Below are 17,928 nucleotides of genomic sequence, written 5' to 3' on the forward strand. Positions count from 1 at the left end.
CACATTAACACTTTCATGTTGCTTTATAAAACAAGAAGAAATTGAATGAAGAAGCTATTGCATAATAACAAGATAATTTCAGATGTTCATAAAAAGCAGAATTTCATTGCTCATAAGCTCACAGCTAATGCATTAACATGCCAGTTTTACTGAGCAGGAACATACTAAAACAGGTTGGTACAACATTCATTCAAAAGAAGCAATGTGATATATATGCCTTGGAAACTCACCATATCAATACAACAATTTCATCACACTCCAAAAAATCCAATTAACCAAGGAAATGTACCATTTCTTGTGATCAATGTGACATTCTTTTTACATGTATCTCTAACCTGACATTCTTCTTGTTGCATTTGAATTAACAAGTCTTATTTTCCAAGGCAATTGCTTTATTACTTTTATATAGTCTGCATGGAAAGAAATCTCATTAGACGCACTTTAATGAAAGTATTTCAAATAGTTAACTAATTGGAAACCCACTTAGCATAACAGGCAGACAGCAAATAAAGAACTTTCTGCTGTACTCATGCCATTCTCCTATTTTCAAAGGATGCTTTTACTCCTCCCGTCTCTCCATTTCCCATCTCACAGTGGTTTCCAAAAGCCTCTAACACCTCAGCTCACCTACCATGGGAAGAAGTACCTAATTCACTCAGAAGTTACAAATTACAACCAACCTCCTCCACACACTGCAATTACCAAGTAGAAAGTTCATACATCTTGCCACAAAGTGTCTGTTCAACCCAGAAAAGTGTGTGCTAAGGTAAAAGAGAATCCAGCAAGACTATTTCTCATGCACCAGCAACACAGTTTTTCTGTTCTTTTTGATTCAGAGATCAACTGAATTTACAGCCAACATACCAAAGGCTTTGTGTGCATATGTGTACGTCTTGGTTGGTTTGGTTTGATTTTTAACAGGGATTCTCTATACGCTGTACTTTAAGAACTGTGAAAAGAAAATCCTCCCAAAATAGTTCACGGATGGTGGACAAAGTTAAATCTTTGCCTACAACAGGGCTGCTATTACCAAGCCGCTATGCTATACCACAACCCCTAGTCAGTGATGGAGCTCTGCAATACCTGAACTGTGCTCCAGGCATGTGAGTGTGAGACCAACCACCTCAGATCTAACTACACACAGACAGCAATGGAGGCCTTAATTGCTAGTGTCCTCTGTCAAACATACAGTAGCTGTTTGTATGATTAACTTAATTAGAAATAATAAATAAAAAAGAAATTTCTGGTCACAAATTTTTATTAAGATTTGACTCATTAAGAGTTCATAAAGATTATTAATACACACTGCAGGATATCATTTGTGTCTCTTCATAGTAGGCACATGAGGACAGAATGTTTTATGGCATCCTATCTACCTATTAAAAATATACTAAAGGTTGTATAAATCAATTAATGAATGATTAATTACCTCTAATTATGTAAAAAATTCAATTATTAAGAAGCAAAAATGAAATAATAGGATAAAATGAAACTAGTTCTATGGAAGGTAAAATTTATCTATAGGAAAGTTTTCTGAACCACAACAAAAAAACCCAATCAAAAGAAAGGAACAGGGTTATAAGCAGAATTTCTAGCTATGCCAGTTTGAACATACCATTTAATGTCTATGCAGTATTACGTAACTCTGAAGTTTAGAAATTAACAGTGAAAAATTAGCTTTGGACAGTAGCATTTTGAATACAAAAAATAATGTATAAAAACATAAATTCGAAATGAAAATGTGTCTATTTTAATTTTCTAAACTAAGATTTTAATTGTTCTTGCTTATACCTGTCTTTATCTTTTCCAAAGTCTATTAAAGATTTCTCACATACTTTAAGAAATAGCTTTTGATCCTCTTAATCCCATTTCAGTATTTTTTTGTAATGCTTTCTTTCATTTCTGAAAAACCCCCTATTATTCTTCCCCTGGATCATAATCCAGAAGAGGCTTCAAAACCATTCCAATTCTACTATTATTTCTAGGACTGAAACTGGCCTTTATAGTTTATGTTTTTACATAGAATCATAAAACAGTTTGGGTTGGAAGGGACCTTAAAAGACCATCTAGTTCCAACCCCACATAATCTTAAGCATTTTAAACATATTTATCACATAGACTTAGCTACAAAAGACACATTTTTGTATTAAAAATTGTAAGTAAATGCATAAAAGAAAAACTGCATTATATGTGGACACCATAAAAACACAAGTTTACAGATTATTGAAAATTATGTGTAAAAACTTACCTAAAAAAATTCATCTGTTTCTATAGGTGGAAATGAAGAAAACCAAAATTCCATCCAAAATACACTTAAGGAACACAGCAGCTGTTAAGAGAAAAAAATTTATTTTAAAATCTATTATAAAAAAAGAGAAAGAAAATTGCCATCCTACCCTGCAAAACTACTAGTTGTCTTGAAAAATAATACTTAAGCCCCCCAAAATGGAAATTAAATAATCTAGACTATTAAGTATTGTTTAATTACACCGATTCCAAGTAATTTAATACCTTTTTAGAGCAAAAGCTGTGAAGTGTATTTCAAGATTAAACTGAGAGCTTAATCCATGTGTACATTAAATTTGTTACTTCTTTTGCACGTAATATGTTTTATTTACGCAACTTTTTCTTAAAGCACTACACAAAAGAAACATACTAATGAAACATGGGGGAAGCACTAAAGAACATTTAAAAATTACATCTTATGATTACCTTATGATCTCAAAAAAAAATTAATATTGTCAGTAGAAAGCACAAATGTGGCAAGAAAATTATGAGACAGTAACAAACTGGAGGAAATCCGACAACAAAGTTGACAGGAAAACCAGCATTCTATTTGGAATGAAAATATCCAAAACTTTGAAAAGGTGCTAAGACTAATAAATAAGAAAAAAAAAAAATCAAATATACCACACTTCTTGAAGATGAAGGGAAGATGGAAGAAGATTTGGAAGAGAAGATTTGGAAGACCAGGTTGCAGGAACTCAAACACTGTATGTTTACAGAGTCCTACAGTGACGACAGCATAAGGAACACTATGAAGGACCAAAACTTCCTACACCACCAGAAATATTTCCATCCAGAAGCAAAGGATGTGTTTTAGAAACTAAAAAACACCAGGAAAAGGACTTAAATAAATAGATGGGAAGACAAAAGCATCACTCGTTTATTTTCATACATTTATATTTTCCTTGACAATACTAAAGCTTAACAAGTAGAAATAAAATCTAAGACAAGTAACAAGAAAATAATGGAGTTGTTAAGTTTCACTAACTTTAAAAATCAGCTCACATTCACAGAAGGCAAAACTTCATGGTATCTTTAGTTAAAATGGCACAAAAGACAGTGCAAATAGCCTTACCCCAATTTAACTCCATCTCAGACTAATTATACTGGGAACAGATTTCAAACAAACTGACACACAAAAGCATTTACACATGGCTGTACAACATATTCATTACAAATCTCTTTCGACACAAGACATGTTGCTATCTTCCAACACCAAATAACTTAAGGAGCATAAGCTTGGCCAAAAAAAGGACCGACACTGAAAAGGGAGCCTTACCTACAGAAGGAAGTTCAATCAACTGAAATCCACTAACCGCACACAACATGCTATGCTGACACACACAAATCAGTTTACAGCATGTTAACGTTGAATTAGTTGAGAATTGATTAAGCAATCAATTTAAACTGAACCCATTATGCTGAGTGGAAATTAGCTCATGTAAATCCACATCAGGTTTTGTGTACATTTAAATCTTAAATAATCTTAAATCATGTTAATTAAGTCTATACAATATCCAGGTGCAAAAAAGGCTAGCACCACCAGTGTAACGCATCTCAAGACACTCTGAAATAATCTAGAATACAAATAACTGGAAAACAAGCTCTCTTCTACTTACCAAGCTTCTCTACCTTTCCCAGCAAACCAGACCTCAGCTTTTCTTGCAGCTATTTGCATTTTGAACTCATCCCCTGAAGGGATAAACAAGGTACAATCCTCATCCGTATTAAAAATGCACAGTTATTAACTTATATAATCACTATAGTTTGATATTTAAAATGCATTAAGTACAACTGTACCTTTTTATCTCTGACACTGCAGTTTGCTGTACTGCAGCAGCTGTCGGGGAGGTTCAGCTAGAAGCTTATTCAAGCCACAGGTTTGAGCTGTGGCATGAGCGCAGTTAGCAATAAGACGTGCTAAGACGAGAGCCTTTTTGCATGACAAGCATAAATATTTATGCTTCAACCTCACTGCCCTAAAGGAGTAACTTATTTCCGAGGACTGAGGAAGAAACAGCATAACTGTACATGCTGTTTAGATCGTTAAAAAACCCAAACCAAACAATAAAATACAATCAACTATACGGACCAGTGTAAAATTTATCACTACCCCTATAGGAATACATTCAGACAAGTGAGACTTCATAATAAATTACAGAATTTGTCCAATAAGGAACCTCGTCTGGAAGTTCCTTACATCGTCAGGATGGGAGAAAGAAAATAACCAACTGTGCCACACAAGGCTCTCTTTAACAGAGTTTAGGAAACCGTGGGTTTTGCTGTTGCTGTTTATTCCAGTATCAGCCTCACTGTTGGCACAGACCCAAAGTTAGCTTCAGTCCACAATCGAAAATACCACTAAATGAATGGTTTTATTTTTGTACAACAGACCGCTACTTCAGTCACGCTGCTACAGCAGAATAGCACGGGTAAGCTCTCAAATGTCCCCATTACAAGTAAATCAAAGGAAACGGCCACACGCAACTGACAGGACTTTGTGAAGCTCTGTCTGGGCCTGAGGAGAGGAGGTGCCGCCTGCGACCCCCGCCCCTGCCCGCCGGCTTCACTGAGGTGGGGGGGGGGGGGAAGCGGAGGGGAAGGCCCCTGCGGGTAGCGCCCGGAAACAGCTCGGGACCGCCCCGCTGCCCACCCCGGGAAGGGCAAGCCCGGGTCGCGCCGCCGAACCCACCGAGCGCTCAGAGGAAGCAGGGCGGGAACGGGACCAGGACTGGGGAGGGAAGGCATCGCCACTGCCACTGCCCGCGCAGCCCGTCACCTAGCAACCACTGAAGCACCGCCACCTGCGCACGCGCAGCAGACACGTACTTCCGCGACGATCGGCGTCCCCCGCCGGTGTCTGTCACCTGGCGCGCATGCGCCTCCCTGACGCGTCTTCGGACCCCCCCCTCCACCTCAGCCCGCCTGGCGCATGCGCAAACAGAAATGCACGCGCTTGCCGCAACCCGCGGGCTCTCAGCGCATGCGCAAGAAAGGGAGCTGCGTATTACCTCTTAACGGCTCTGTAGCCTCCGCTTCAATGAATGGGGCAAGCTGAGGAGGGGGCGGGCAGCTGTGAGCCAATGGCGCTCGGGGGCGGGGCGAGCGCCCCCAGAGGCACGCCGGGAGTTGTAGTTCCCGCGTGAAAGACTGCGGCGCGGAAGGGGGCGTAGGAGCGACTACATCTCCCAGCGTGCCTCGGGGCGCTCGCTGCTCCCGCCCCCTCCCGCGGCAGCTCAGCGCAGCGGCTCTGCGGTCCCGGTCGTGCTGTTAGAGGTGACCTCGAGGTGGTTGGACCCGCAGCTCCCTGCAGCCATGGTCGGTACCGCACCCTGAGCCCGTGGCCCTTCCTGAAGGGGGTGGTTGGGTCGGGGTGACGGCCGGATGCGCCCCTTCGCCGCGGCAGTTGTGGCGGGGGGGCTCCGTCAGGTGGAGGTGGCTGCGAAATGGCGCCGGCTCCCTCGCTGGGCTCCTCCGTGAGTGGTTTGTGCTCTGGGCACCCAGGAGGAGAGGGGCCTGGCGGTCGCCTGGGGTTCTTCTTAGCACCCACGGAGGCCGCGCTGGGGTCACCTTCTCCCAGCCTGGGGAGTCGGGGGTCGGTGCCAGGCCCCGCAGTGCGGGCTTGGTATCGCCTTTGGCTCCTCTTTTCTGGCGAGCAGGGGGCAGCGTATGGTCCCTGGCATCTTAATCGCGCCCTTTCCTAACTCCCGAGCCTAGCTGGTTAATTTCCATTACCTTCGGGGACATGGGAATGTCTGCTCCTTCATTTCATGAGACTTGAAAGGTTTTGGGTGCAGCTCGGTGTTAGCTCAAGGAAAAACTCGTGTAAAATGTTTTCCTCTCTTGTTTCATCCCTGCTTGCTGTCAAAAATCCAGCTGGTTGTGTAGATCCGGCAAAACGTCAGGGACTCCTTCTGTCTCTGCCCAGGGGTTACACAGGTGAACTGGAGTGCTTTGCTTTTCTGTGGCATATAGATGTATGAGCACACAGACCTGCGCAAAAATCTTCCTTTGTAACTACAAAAACATCTTTGTGTTTTCTGGACTTTATATACCGTTATTCAAACCTTTACTTTTAGTACTTTGCTATAGAGAAGATGCTTGTGTGCCCCAAAGCGTGGCTTGTTATTGCAGACATACCCTAAAAAATACCAAAATCTGTAGATCTTATCTGCCCTACTTTTCCACTCTTTCCATGCAAAATATGGGCTCTCAGGAGTGGCCACAAGACAGCAAATTTTAGTTTGTACTTGAGCTTTCACTTGACTTCCATGAATTCGCTGGTCTCCAGTCGCTAGCTGAAACTTAATTTGGTGTCCAGACTTTTAAGAATGCAACAGTTTTTATCTTGCTTTCAGTATTCTAATTATGCATTTGGTATGGGGCAGGGGCTTTAAACTTCTGAAATAAAATCATCTTGCCTATAGATGCAAAGTCTGTTAGGCAGACTCTAGACTTTTCAAGAGCTGGAGCTTAATGATTTTGTCTCATCAAGCAAGGGGGGTTAGCTTAGTTGGCTTTACTCTTTAAGAGTAGTGTTGGTGGTATTTTGCAGACATTTTAGCAGCAATAATGTTTATGGAGGTCTGTTATAACTGATTAACAATGTAAAGTCCATCAGTTGTGTTGACAGGACATAGATTTTTCTTGTTATTACGTTTGATAAGATTGTGGGTTATTTAATTTGGTCTGTTACCTTTGAAACCTCCAGAATCAGTTTGCAGTGTAGTGTTATTTTCATGTACGGCACTAGTATTTTAGGTCTGCTAATGTCATCAGTAATCATGGAGATAATTTGGGCACTGAGTTTTTAAGCCAAAGTGTGTGCAGGGGGAGGGCATTAAACCCACAGCTTCTTCATTTGATACCAGAAACTTTACTTTTATCTGTAATTGAGGAAGGGGAGAAATCCTCCTGTCTGCTGAATTAGAAGGGGAAGGGTATCTGGGATGCAATATTCAGTTAGGGTTTTCTCTTCCTTTTTATTGTTTCCTTTACTGCTTTTGAGTTTCCTGAAACTTTTTAGTTATACACCAACTGTATGTGAAGTGGGGAAGGATTTGAAACTAAATAGTTCAGTTAGACGTCATGTAGTTTGTCCTCTATTTCTTGAATACCTGAGAGTGAGTAAAGGTCACCTCTAGTTACCACAGTGTGAAAGTATTCTCATTGAAGCTCTGTGCAGGAGCCAAGTCACAGATTAAAGTGCCTGAATGTGATTGTGTATAGCCTACAACTTCCACTGGGGAGCCACTAATTTCTCTGAACATCCAGCCTCCAAAAGTAGCCTCGGATGCTCAATGATACCAATTTTTACATGTGATGTAAGATTTCTGGGGAGACTTAACTGTTTTGTAAGAAGCACAACATTCTTGGTTTGCTGATCTTGCTCTGGAATCAAGACAGAGCATGAAAATTGATTTGATACTAATTGCTTGCAATTAGTGCGGGGGATTGGGTGAAGGTTGTATGTGAATACAATGTACTGAAGGTTTGGAGAGAAAGAACAAGTAAGCAGTGCTCCTACCTTATTTTAGCTGATGTTTCTTCCTCTCTTCTCCAGCCCCAAATGGGAGGAGAACAGGGAGTATGGTAGTAAACAAACATAGTGACGTAATTTTTTTGAGAGGGTGAAGCAGTCATGGCTGAAGGTGTTTTACTTTGTTTTTAAGCAAGACTAAATGTTAAGTCTGTCTTGTTTAAAAAAAAAAGTGGTCCTACCTCTTGTGGTTATTTTATCCTATTTACTAAATGCTCACTATAATGCTAGTGGGTAGATTTGACTTTTTTATGTTTAAATAAAACAGCACATAAAGTGCATATTGTGGAGAAAATTCTTGTTGACTGCTCCCTGCTCTGTGGCACTACTTCGGTTAGGCTTACCAGTTGCATTGGACAAAGGCTAACTTCTTAACATCTTTGCTCATGTTACTGGCAATTCAGTAATCAATCCAAGATACCATGTAATTCAAAGCAAATGCATTCTAGTGTTATCTGTGTGAGTTCTGGAGCAGCAAGATTTTGCAGCACAGTAACTTTCTAGCATTTATTTTCTTAACTAATGTGATTAACTGTCTTAAAAAAGCGTTCATTGTGTCCTTTATGTTAATAAAATGCGGATTCTCCTTAAGAACATGATGAACTGGCTTTAAAATCTGGCACACCTCTTAATCTGTGCTGCCCACCATCATCCAGACACTATGGTACGTTTGAAGGGTATGACTTCCCTACTCAAGAGTGATGTACCAAAACTAGTTTTGAGATCTTAAATCAGCAAGAATCTATGGTTTGCTCTCATTCTTCTTCCTCATAGAGTCTGACAAGGTTTGAGGGGTGAGACTCACAGTGAGACAGGTTCAGAATTAAATAATGCAGTTCAACACCATAACCAGTAGCCATTTAACCAAATATTTTAAGTGTCCTTCCCATAATGGAGGCAAAATCATCTCAAGGTCTAAATCTGCAAATTCAGTATTTATCCAGCATGTGGAAAAATGGGGTGGGTGGCCTCATTTTTACAGTTATCTAATGCTAGCGTGATGTGGCTGTGCTTGGCTGGTCACTTCTGCAGAGAGAATACACTCAAATCCCAAAATGGTTTTCCTATAAATATCGATGACAGGAATGTCAGTTGGAAAGGATCTCTAGAGGTCATCCAGTCTCACCTCTCTTGTTCTGAGCCTGGAGATTGTCCAGTGCAGCCTGATAAAAAGGCTTTTGCCCAGCTGAATCATGTCATACATGTTTTTTCATATGGGTCTTGAAAACCACTAAGGATGAAGGTTGCACAGAGTCTCTGGGTACCCTGTTGCAGTGCAGCAGTACTGCCCTCATGAAGAGTTTTGAGCTGTTGTAGCCATTGCCCCCTGTTCTACTATCTGCCACTACTGAGGTGTTTGGCAGCATTATTTTTGTAACATTCCTTGAAGCTATAATCGGCTGCTGTTAAATCATCCTTTATTCTCTCCCTCTCCAGACTATGTCCTAATGCCTTCAGCCTCCTCTTACAGGACATGAACTTGGGGTCCCAAAACCGGGCTCAGTATTCTATCTGCAACCTTGCCAGCGCCAAGTGAAATGACAGCCTTTGCTCTGCAAGCTGTGCTTTGCATTATGTAGCCCAGTATGTAATTAAATCACTTCAGACATAATTGAACGTGGAAGGTGTTTTGTCCATAACACAAATTACCAGCTTTTAATTATTTGAAAAAGTAGGCTTGGCATTCCAGCAGTCTGGTCAGAGCCTGCTTGTTCCTTTCCTGTTGCCTGTAGGGGAAAAGGCAGACACAAAAAACAGGCTTACAAAATACTGGGTTACAAATGTCCTTTGACATATTTTTCCTTTTCATAGGATGGTTTTGGTTGGAAGGAACCTTTGAAGGTCATCTAGTCCAACCCCTCCTGCAATGAACAGGGACATCTTCAGCTAGATCAGGTTGCTCACAGGCTTGTCCAGCTTGACCTTGAATGTTTCCGGGAATGAGGCATCTACCACCTCTCTGGGCAGCCTGTGCCAGTGTTTCACTATCCTCATTGTTTTCCTTCTGTCTTGTTCGAATCTACCCTTTTTCAGTTCAAAACTATTATGCCACTAGTAGGCCAACAGGCCTACTAAAAAGTTCACCCCCATCTTTTTTAGAAGCCCCCTTTAAGTACTGAAAGGCCATTATAAGGTCTCCATGGAGCCTTCTATTCTCCAGGCTGGACAATGCCAACTCTCTCAGTCTTACATATTTTCAATATGTAATAACCTTTGGATTTCCCTATATCCTGTTTCTGCTTAACAGAATGGAGGTTTGCTATAGGGTAAGACAATTCCCACCCCCACCCTATTTGCAATATAGCAACATGTTGGCAGTCTTCTCCGCAGTCTTTAGGAGTTTTGGGTCAGTTTGACAATGGACAGCGCTATTATGGATATTAGTGCCTGTGTTTGTCCATAATGTAGCTTTTGTCTTTGAATTGGTTAAATTGCTGTGTAACAGTTTAGTGAGGCAGTACATTAAGTCCACTAGATTCCTTGGTTTCTGGCATTCAATAAGTCTTTGGTTGCAAGTAAGTATTCAAACTGCTTACCAGAAACAGCCCTCAAAAGTAACAGAATCCGAAAACTGCTCAAGTGTCAGGTTGTAAAATTTCTGTAGTAAGTTAGAAGTACAAGTGGGTAAATACATTGTAATGCCTTATGTTAAAAAGGTTGCGTTGTTAAAAGTTTTTTCAAATAGATTGTTATTCCTGGCATTTTGCAAGCTTTTCCAGGGGAAGTTCTTAAGGATATTTTTGTTCTGTTTCTGTAAAAGCTAGTAGAGAAATTGCTGGTTGTTCTAGCAGAACAGAAGTATGATATCAGGAGCTGGGCCTGATCTATATTTAGGCACATGCTCTCATTCAGGTTAAATTATCATAACATTTTTTCTGTAGTAACTGTTAAATTTTACCACCCTGGGATGGTGTGAGGTTGCACTGTGTGGCTGTGGGCAAGTCTCTGGAATTTTCTTGCAGGGTGAACCTGTCAGAGTCCTGGTAACTGGTGCTGCTGGGCAGATTGCCTACTCGCTGCTCTACAGCATTGCCAAGGGAGATGTGTTTGGCAAAGATCAGGTAAGTCTTACACTGAGTTGTCACTTATTTCTGCTGCATAGTAATCGTAGAATGATTTGGGTTGGAAGGGACATTAACGATCATCTAGTCTCAATCCCCCTGCCAGGGCCATCTTCAACTAGACCAGGTTGCTCAAAGGCCTGTCCAACCTGGCTTTGAACACTGCCAAGGATGGGGCAGCCACAGGTTCTCTGGGCAACCTGTGCCAGGGCCTCACCACTCTCATAGTAAATAATTTCTTCCTAATGTCAGTTTAAAACCATTCCCCCTTGTCCTGTCACTACATGCTCCTCTCCAGATTTCTTGTGGGCCCCTTTAGGTATTGGAAGGCTGCTGTAAGATCTCCCTGGAGCCTTCTCTGTCTAGACTGAAGCCCAATTCTCAGCTTATTTTCATAGGAGCAGTGAGACTTTTCTTCTAGGTACTCAGAATGATTTACCAATATGCAAGTAGTTTATTCTTTTACATGGGGCAAATTAATTCAGCCCTTCTCTGTTATGCAGTCTTTCAGTTGCTGGTCATGCTGGAGGTCTTCAGTTTTCTGTAAATGAATTTTAAGTCTTGCAGTTTCTTGCAGATAACAAGAGAAATTGATTTTGAAACCATGTTACACCTACCTTGGACTAAACCGTTCTTTTCTTCACAGCCTCTTGTTCTTGTGCTGCTGGATATCACCCCCATGATGACTGTATTGGAAGGTGTAGTGATGGAGCTGCAGGATTGTGCTCTACCGCTGCTGAGAGGTAGCCAAAAGAAATTTTTCTTATAAGATGCTCTAGTACAGCTGTTGCATTTTTGAGTTTCTGTAGCTGTCAGGAAGTTAAGCAGAAGAAAATATTACATGATCCTTTCTTAGTTTTCTATTTTGTGGAAGATGCTACTGTAATTATTACAGTACGTAAGAAAAAAAAAAACCACCAACCAACCAAACATGTAGCTGTGACCTCTTCTAAAAATCAAACCTTCTTTGTTTTGAATTAAAGGGAGATGAAAATTTCATTTGTGTTGGTACTTGTCACTGAAAATTTTTTGTAAAAGTGAAGAACAACCTTGAATGCTCCGTCACTGGCGGTGTTCAAGGCCAGGTTGGACGAAGTCTTGAGTGGCATGGTTTAATGTGAGGTGTCCCTGCCCATGGCAGGGGGGGTTGGAACTGGATGATCTTAAGGTCCTTTCCAACCCTAACTATTCTATGATTCTATGTACATATGTGTATATATTTTTTATAGAGATACGTGAAAGGTATCTTTTTTACATAGGTTTCTCCTGCATTTTCAGAATTTCTATATAAAGCTTTAGGTATATGTTTGTATATATAAACCATTTACTGGCAAGTATTTAATCTGTGGATTAGGGCCAAACAAATATACTTGTATTTTTGGAATGGGAAGGTGGTGGTGTTGTCGGATCAGGTTATATACTATTTATGAACCAAAGGATATTCCCATTAACACTTTGCCATGAGTATTTATCTGACTTAGATTTATTTTTTCCACCCTTTTTTTTTTTTTTAGAGGTCATTCCAACAGACAAGGAGGAAGTTGCATTCAAAGACCTTGACATAGCCATTCTGGTTGGCTCCATGCCAAGGAGAGAGGGCATGGAGAGGAAGGATTTACTCAAAGCGAACGTGAAAATTTTCAAGTCTCAGGGTGCAGCCTTGGACAAGTACGCCAAAAAGACTGTGAAGGTGAATATAGAGACTGCATTAAAAAAGTTATCTCTCTGTTGAGTTATGTAGAGAACTAAATATGTTGTAGAATGATACTGTGTAAGCAGGACTCTATTCAGTGCAGGCTTTCCTTTCCTTAAGCCCTGGAAAATACACCACAGTCAAGGTTAGATGAGATACAGTATGTTGAATAGGTAGACAGTTTGGTCCTTAATTTGTTTGGTGAAAAAGGTAAGTCTTATATTGTATTGCTGTATTCCACACATACTCTGAACTGTTATCACTAATTCTAAAAAACTTCACCAAATTACATAAAAAAGTTAACAATCAGTGTCCTACTCAGTACCTCTCTTCTCTGGGAGAACAAAGTTATCTGCATGCAGCTGCCTACTTCATATCCATCTATGGCTTCAACATAATGACCCTTAACTTCAGTATCAGTATGGAATTACAGTTGCACAAAAAAATCGGCTTTATTTAGGTTGTTTTTGTCTTGGTCTTTGGAGCATTGGAAGCTTTTAATTGTTCTCTCTCAGATTCCTTCAGCAAAGTTAATGGGATCATGTGGCTGCTCTCCTACTGCTCTTAATCTCAGGCCCAGACTCCAACTGTGCTTTGTAACTGACTTTTTAATGTCTGCTTCCTCTGCTGATGAACTTCCTACTGCTTCTAAAGACTTGTTTGCTTCTTTATACAGTAGGAATAAAAACTATCAATATAACTATGCAGAGTAATGGAAAATTTACTGAACTCTTTCAAAAGGGGAAATACAAAGGGAGGTTTGCAGATTATTGTGTGCGATTGAGAGTATATGGAGCTTGACATTAATCATTGGAGGCACATTAGTAGATGAAGGATGAATAAAAATCAGTTTTCCATAGTAAGAAATGGATCTAAGTTCAGGCAGTATTTTACTTCTAACTGCCTATGAACACTGAGATAAGTAACTGTTCTGGATTTCTTAATTATAAAGCAATTATATAAAGCAGTGGCAGCCAATCTTGAAAGCATTTAAAAGGTGATGGAGAATTCACTGTGGGTTAACTAGTGTGTACGTATCTGGCTTTCCCTCTGTCTATTAACAGGTTTGCAGCGAGGGTGTGGGTTAGTGTGCACATCTCCCTAGAAGTCTTGTTCTCGTTCGTGTTTGAATGTCAAATTATAAAGAAATTACCTAGCTAGAAAATACTCCTCTGTGCAGTTACAGAAGACTTAGTGACTATGAACAATGCACGTGTAAAAGAATCTTGTTGAGGACAACCGAGAGATTTAGGAAACTTAACTTTATGATAGCTTCTTTGAAGGCAAAGCCATGTATTTGTATTGAGGGAAATGTTTTGCAGAAACAGCTTCTTCATCATTCCACAGTCTCCTTACCCTTTTTTGGTTTTAGGTTGTGGTAGTTGGGAATCCAGCAAATACCAACTGCCTGATTGCATCGAAGTCAGCCCCATCAATACCAAAGGAAAACTTCAGCTGCTTAACTCGTTTGGATCACAACAGAGCTAAGTCTCAGGTAAAAAGGGCCTATTCAAAGTAGAAGGCTTTCTGTTGTCCCTGCAAAATACAAACAGAGCAGTGCTTTCAAAGCAGCTTGCGACTTGAGAGGCTGAGGTTAATACAAGGATATCTTTAATTCCCAAATAGATTGCTCTGAAACTTGGTGTGACTGCTAATGATGTGAAGAACGTCATCATCTGGGGCAACCACTCCTCCACTCAATATCCTGATGTTAACCATGCAAAGGTAAACGTGAAAGGAAAGGAAGTTGGAGTTTATGAAGCTATAAAAGATGACAGCTGGCTGAAGGGAGACTTTATCCTGGTAAGAATTGGGTTTGTTTTGTTTCATTTTTAAGTTTGCTTCTGGTTTCTCTTAGCCTCATACGAAATTGGAAACTATGAGACTGATTGACTTAGTGAAGCAGCTCTTTCTGTCTTGCTAGTCATCTTCAGATAGCTTGTCTCTATCAGTTACTTGCTTTTGAAAAAATTAAGGCATTATGAAAACCTACGTAAATGCTACTAGAAAAATACATATGGAATGCTGGTGCAGCTCATCTGACATACAGACACCACTGATATTTCACAATGGTAACTTTTTTGGGCAGCCCTGCAGATGAAGTGTTGTAATCTTCTGTTTGCTGCTCCCCTCCCACCAAAAAAAGCCCAGTAGCTCTCCCCCTGCATGTGCATACATGTGCACATGCACACATACTTTCCAGATCTATATCTGTGGCCTTGTCACTAGCATTTCTAAAAGGTAATGTGAAAACTCTAGAAACACATGAAGGTGTATTATTGTAGGGTAATAATAAATAGTAATGTAGGGTAGTAAAACAAAAGAAAGGTATTAATTGATCAAGAGCACAGGCTACCTAAATGCAATATAAAACAAAACAAGCATTACTAAAGCTGTTGGTGAACATGACTCCCAAGTAGCTGTTCTTCGCTTAGTATTGTAATGTCACTAGCTTGCTGACAGGGAGGTACAGGAACGCTTAACTTAGCCAAGGCAACCTCAGCTTGGGACTGAGGATGTGTTTCATCATATAATCATGTTCTCTCCTATGTTGGTTTTGGATATAGTAGCTTGTTCCAGTTCATGCTTTTTGCTGCAGAATAAATGACTCTATGCTGGCAACCACAGTTCATGAACCAGAGTGTAAGCAGAAGCCTGTCCTTGGTTCTGCTGTACTTTACACGGCTGAGGCATGATACTAGTTTGGCCTTCTAGGTACATTGTAATGTTGGTATATGATAAAATGCTTTGTCTAAGATAAGAGATTGTGATTCTTAATGCAGCAAGTAGTTCCATAAGAGCAGCAAGTAGTTCATGTTGGTATTCAGCAAAAAACTTTCATTGCCAGTGTTGCTCCAAGACATCCGTGCTGTCAATGTAAATGAAGTGTCTTGGTGGTAAAAGCTTGAAACATCTGGTGGTATGAGAGAAATCAGTGGGCTGCTAGCTGTAAAGCAGGTACTGAGAAATGAACCAGCCTCTGAAATAGTCCATTATGTTCTTATCTTGGCAGAGCTCTTCAAGATTATATTTCTGGATTGTGTGCCATGTTCATTTAGTGATAAAACTGTATCTTGATTGATGAAATCAGATAATGATATGAGGCAGTCTTTCCTCATGGCATTTACTAACAATGTTTATCCAAAGTCATTATTTTGTTGTTGTACAATTTAGTTGTGTTTTTTTTCTGAATTGTAGACTGTTCAGCAACGTGGAGCAGCTGTTATTAAGGCTAGGAAGCTGTCCAGTGCGATGTCAGCTGCCAAAGCTATCTGTGATCATGTGAGGGACATCTGGTTTGGCACTCCAGCGGTAAGATGTTGCTCTTGAGTAAGTGCTTGTTTGCTTAATGCTTTGATTACACGCCTGTGTCTTTGACCTCAAGTGTGTGTGTATGTTCAGAGTGGGATGAATCTGCCTTTTTCTGGAATAAAGTGTCATAGGAGTTGCAGTAGATTGGAAATAAAGATTTTGCTTCTAGCAGTGAAAAATGTATTTATCTCTTACTTTTACGGTTTCAGGGAGAATTTGTTTCCATGGGAGTCATTTCTGATGGCAATTCTTATGGTGTTCCTGAAGACTTGCTATATTCATTCCCTGTTGTGATCAAGGTAACAAGACTGTATTTAAATGCAAGTACCTTCTGCAAGTACCTAGCTAAACTGTCTCATATGAGAGAAGCTCATATGCTTGTTGACAGCAGTGTTTTTAGTATGGGACTGCAGTTACTGGGACTGGGTTTTAGCAGCCTTTCACAGAGGGGACCATTATTAATCGTTGTGTAGTAGTTGTCAAATAAATACTGATAAGTAGAATCTGACCTGACTAGCTGGTGTTGGTTGCATTCTTCATCTGAACTTAGAATTAACTTCTGCCTGATGTAGTTTTTAAGGCAGTAAATTTCGTTTCTTATGCTGCAGAGTGTCCTTCATGCAGACTGAAAGAAGCTTGTTCTTCTTATATGGAGGGGCTTCTTACTTCTTTGTTTTCAAACAGGACAAGACTTGGAAGTTTGTTGAGGGTCTTCCTATCAATGATTTTTCTCGTGAGAAGATGGAGCTAACTGCTAAGGAGTTAACTGAAGAGAAGGAGACTGCTGTGGAATTCCTCTCCAGTGCATGACTAGATCCTGAGGAAATACAAAATGATTTCAGAGTGGGAGAATCTAAAAGTCGTCTTTAAGTCTGCTACCAAACACTATTACTGTATTCAAGTCAACTGTCCGTGGCAAGCGTGCATTTTAAAGTCCTTATGCTTACTGGTACTGTTGTGCCTGTTGAGTTATTAGCAAAAGGTTATTAAAGAAGTAAAACTAGTTTGTTGACCAAACTTTTTCTGTTCAATACTAGTTGCTTTCTCTGTATGATACAGAATAATTGTTTGCCTCAGCCTTGGCTTCTAACGCACAATCCAAGTTTTGATTAGAAATTGGCACTATTGGAACACATCTTAGTCTGTGATCACTTCAGCATCCTATGGCTCAACTGAAAATGAAATTAGAATGCCAATAGTTCTCCTTGAGCCAGTAGTTCAGTGACTCATCTGTCACTGAACAGACTCCAAGTATATACTGTTCACTCTGGTTATGCTTACAATGTTTGTCAATAGAAATATTAAAAGATGCTTAATCATGTAATGGCTAAGAGTAGTTTGTTGTGCTTTATTTGCATGTTTTGGTTGTGTAACTAGCGGGATTTGATAGTACAACGTACAAACCACTGAAGACCTATTTTAACAAACTAAGGGAAACTGATTTTAAGAAGCTTTATTGATGACTAGCACTTCCATTGTTTTTTTTCCAGGCAAAATTGCTTTATGTCAACATCAGACACAAAAGCCTCAAGGCAGGTTTGTACTCCAGCCCTACAGTTCAAAAGCTGTAGCTCAGTATTAATTTCATTGTAGCTTCAAAGCCTTTTGTCCCAGGAGACAAGGACTCACTTCATTAAGACCAAGTGAGGTTAATATACTTGCTTGAGAATTCTCCTGGTGCAGCCTTTAACTTCAGGAAGATTCAAATATGTTGTACTGTAATTATTCATTTGCAAACATGCAGGTGAATGTTGCTGCAACTTTTCTAGACTCCTGCCTATAGTAACCCACCTTATGTAGACTGAAGAGATTTTAGGTTTGTTGTTCTGGGAATTTCTTAAGAGGTACTACTACCTGTTTTGTTTGTTTTTTAAGCACCTAAAATAATAGTAATGGTATTCTCATACACATAATGTCAATGTTGTCAGTCCTGTTCCAATATAAGTGTTTCTGCCTTGTACTAACATAAATCTTTGGTCTGTCACATCTGCAGTCATCTCATTTCCCCTTTTTTGTTTGTTGTTGTTAAATGAGGA

General features: G+C 40.2%; 2 protein-coding genes across 7 annotated transcripts in view; one reads left to right on the forward strand and one right to left on the reverse strand.

Annotated features, from left to right (window-relative positions):
• The window catches only part of WDPCP (WD repeat containing planar cell polarity effector), a 158,294-nt gene extending 153,126 nt beyond the window's left edge, over window positions 1-5,168 (reverse strand). For 3 of the 6 annotated variants that reach the window (XM_061356206.1, XM_061356205.1, XM_061356201.1), the window contains exons 1-2: window positions 5,116-5,168; window positions 2,249-2,329 (exon numbers count right to left, since the gene is read on the reverse strand). The gene's annotated coding sequence lies outside the window, so the exon portion shown is untranslated. Of the gene's footprint in view, window positions 1-2,248; window positions 2,330-4,086; window positions 4,191-4,778; window positions 4,855-5,090 lie in introns of those variants that run through there. The other 3 variants (XM_061356204.1, XM_061356202.1, XM_061356203.1) reach the window with 3 other exon arrangements.
• A 299-nt stretch (window positions 5,169-5,467) lies between these two features.
• Window positions 5,468-17,216, forward strand: MDH1 (malate dehydrogenase 1). Its single transcript, XM_061356208.1, has 9 exons — window positions 5,468-5,604; window positions 10,789-10,887; window positions 11,534-11,630; window positions 12,402-12,577; window positions 13,953-14,075; window positions 14,207-14,383; window positions 15,779-15,892; window positions 16,102-16,191; window positions 16,577-17,216. Exons 1-9 carry the CDS (start codon window positions 5,602-5,604, stop codon window positions 16,700-16,702), a joined length of 1,005 nt encoding a protein of 334 aa, XP_061212192.1. The 5' UTR covers window positions 5,468-5,601; the 3' UTR covers window positions 16,703-17,216.
• The last annotated feature ends 712 nt before the right edge of the window (window positions 17,217-17,928 follow it).

The sequence above is a fragment of the Neopsephotus bourkii genome, unplaced genomic scaffold (assembly GCF_033783945.1).
Source record: "Neopsephotus bourkii isolate Nb327-2 ecotype Australia unplaced genomic scaffold, CSIRO-AGI_Nbou_v1 NB_845, whole genome shotgun sequence".
Classification (NCBI taxonomy): domain Eukaryota; kingdom Metazoa; phylum Chordata; class Aves; order Psittaciformes; family Psittacidae; genus Neopsephotus; species Neopsephotus bourkii.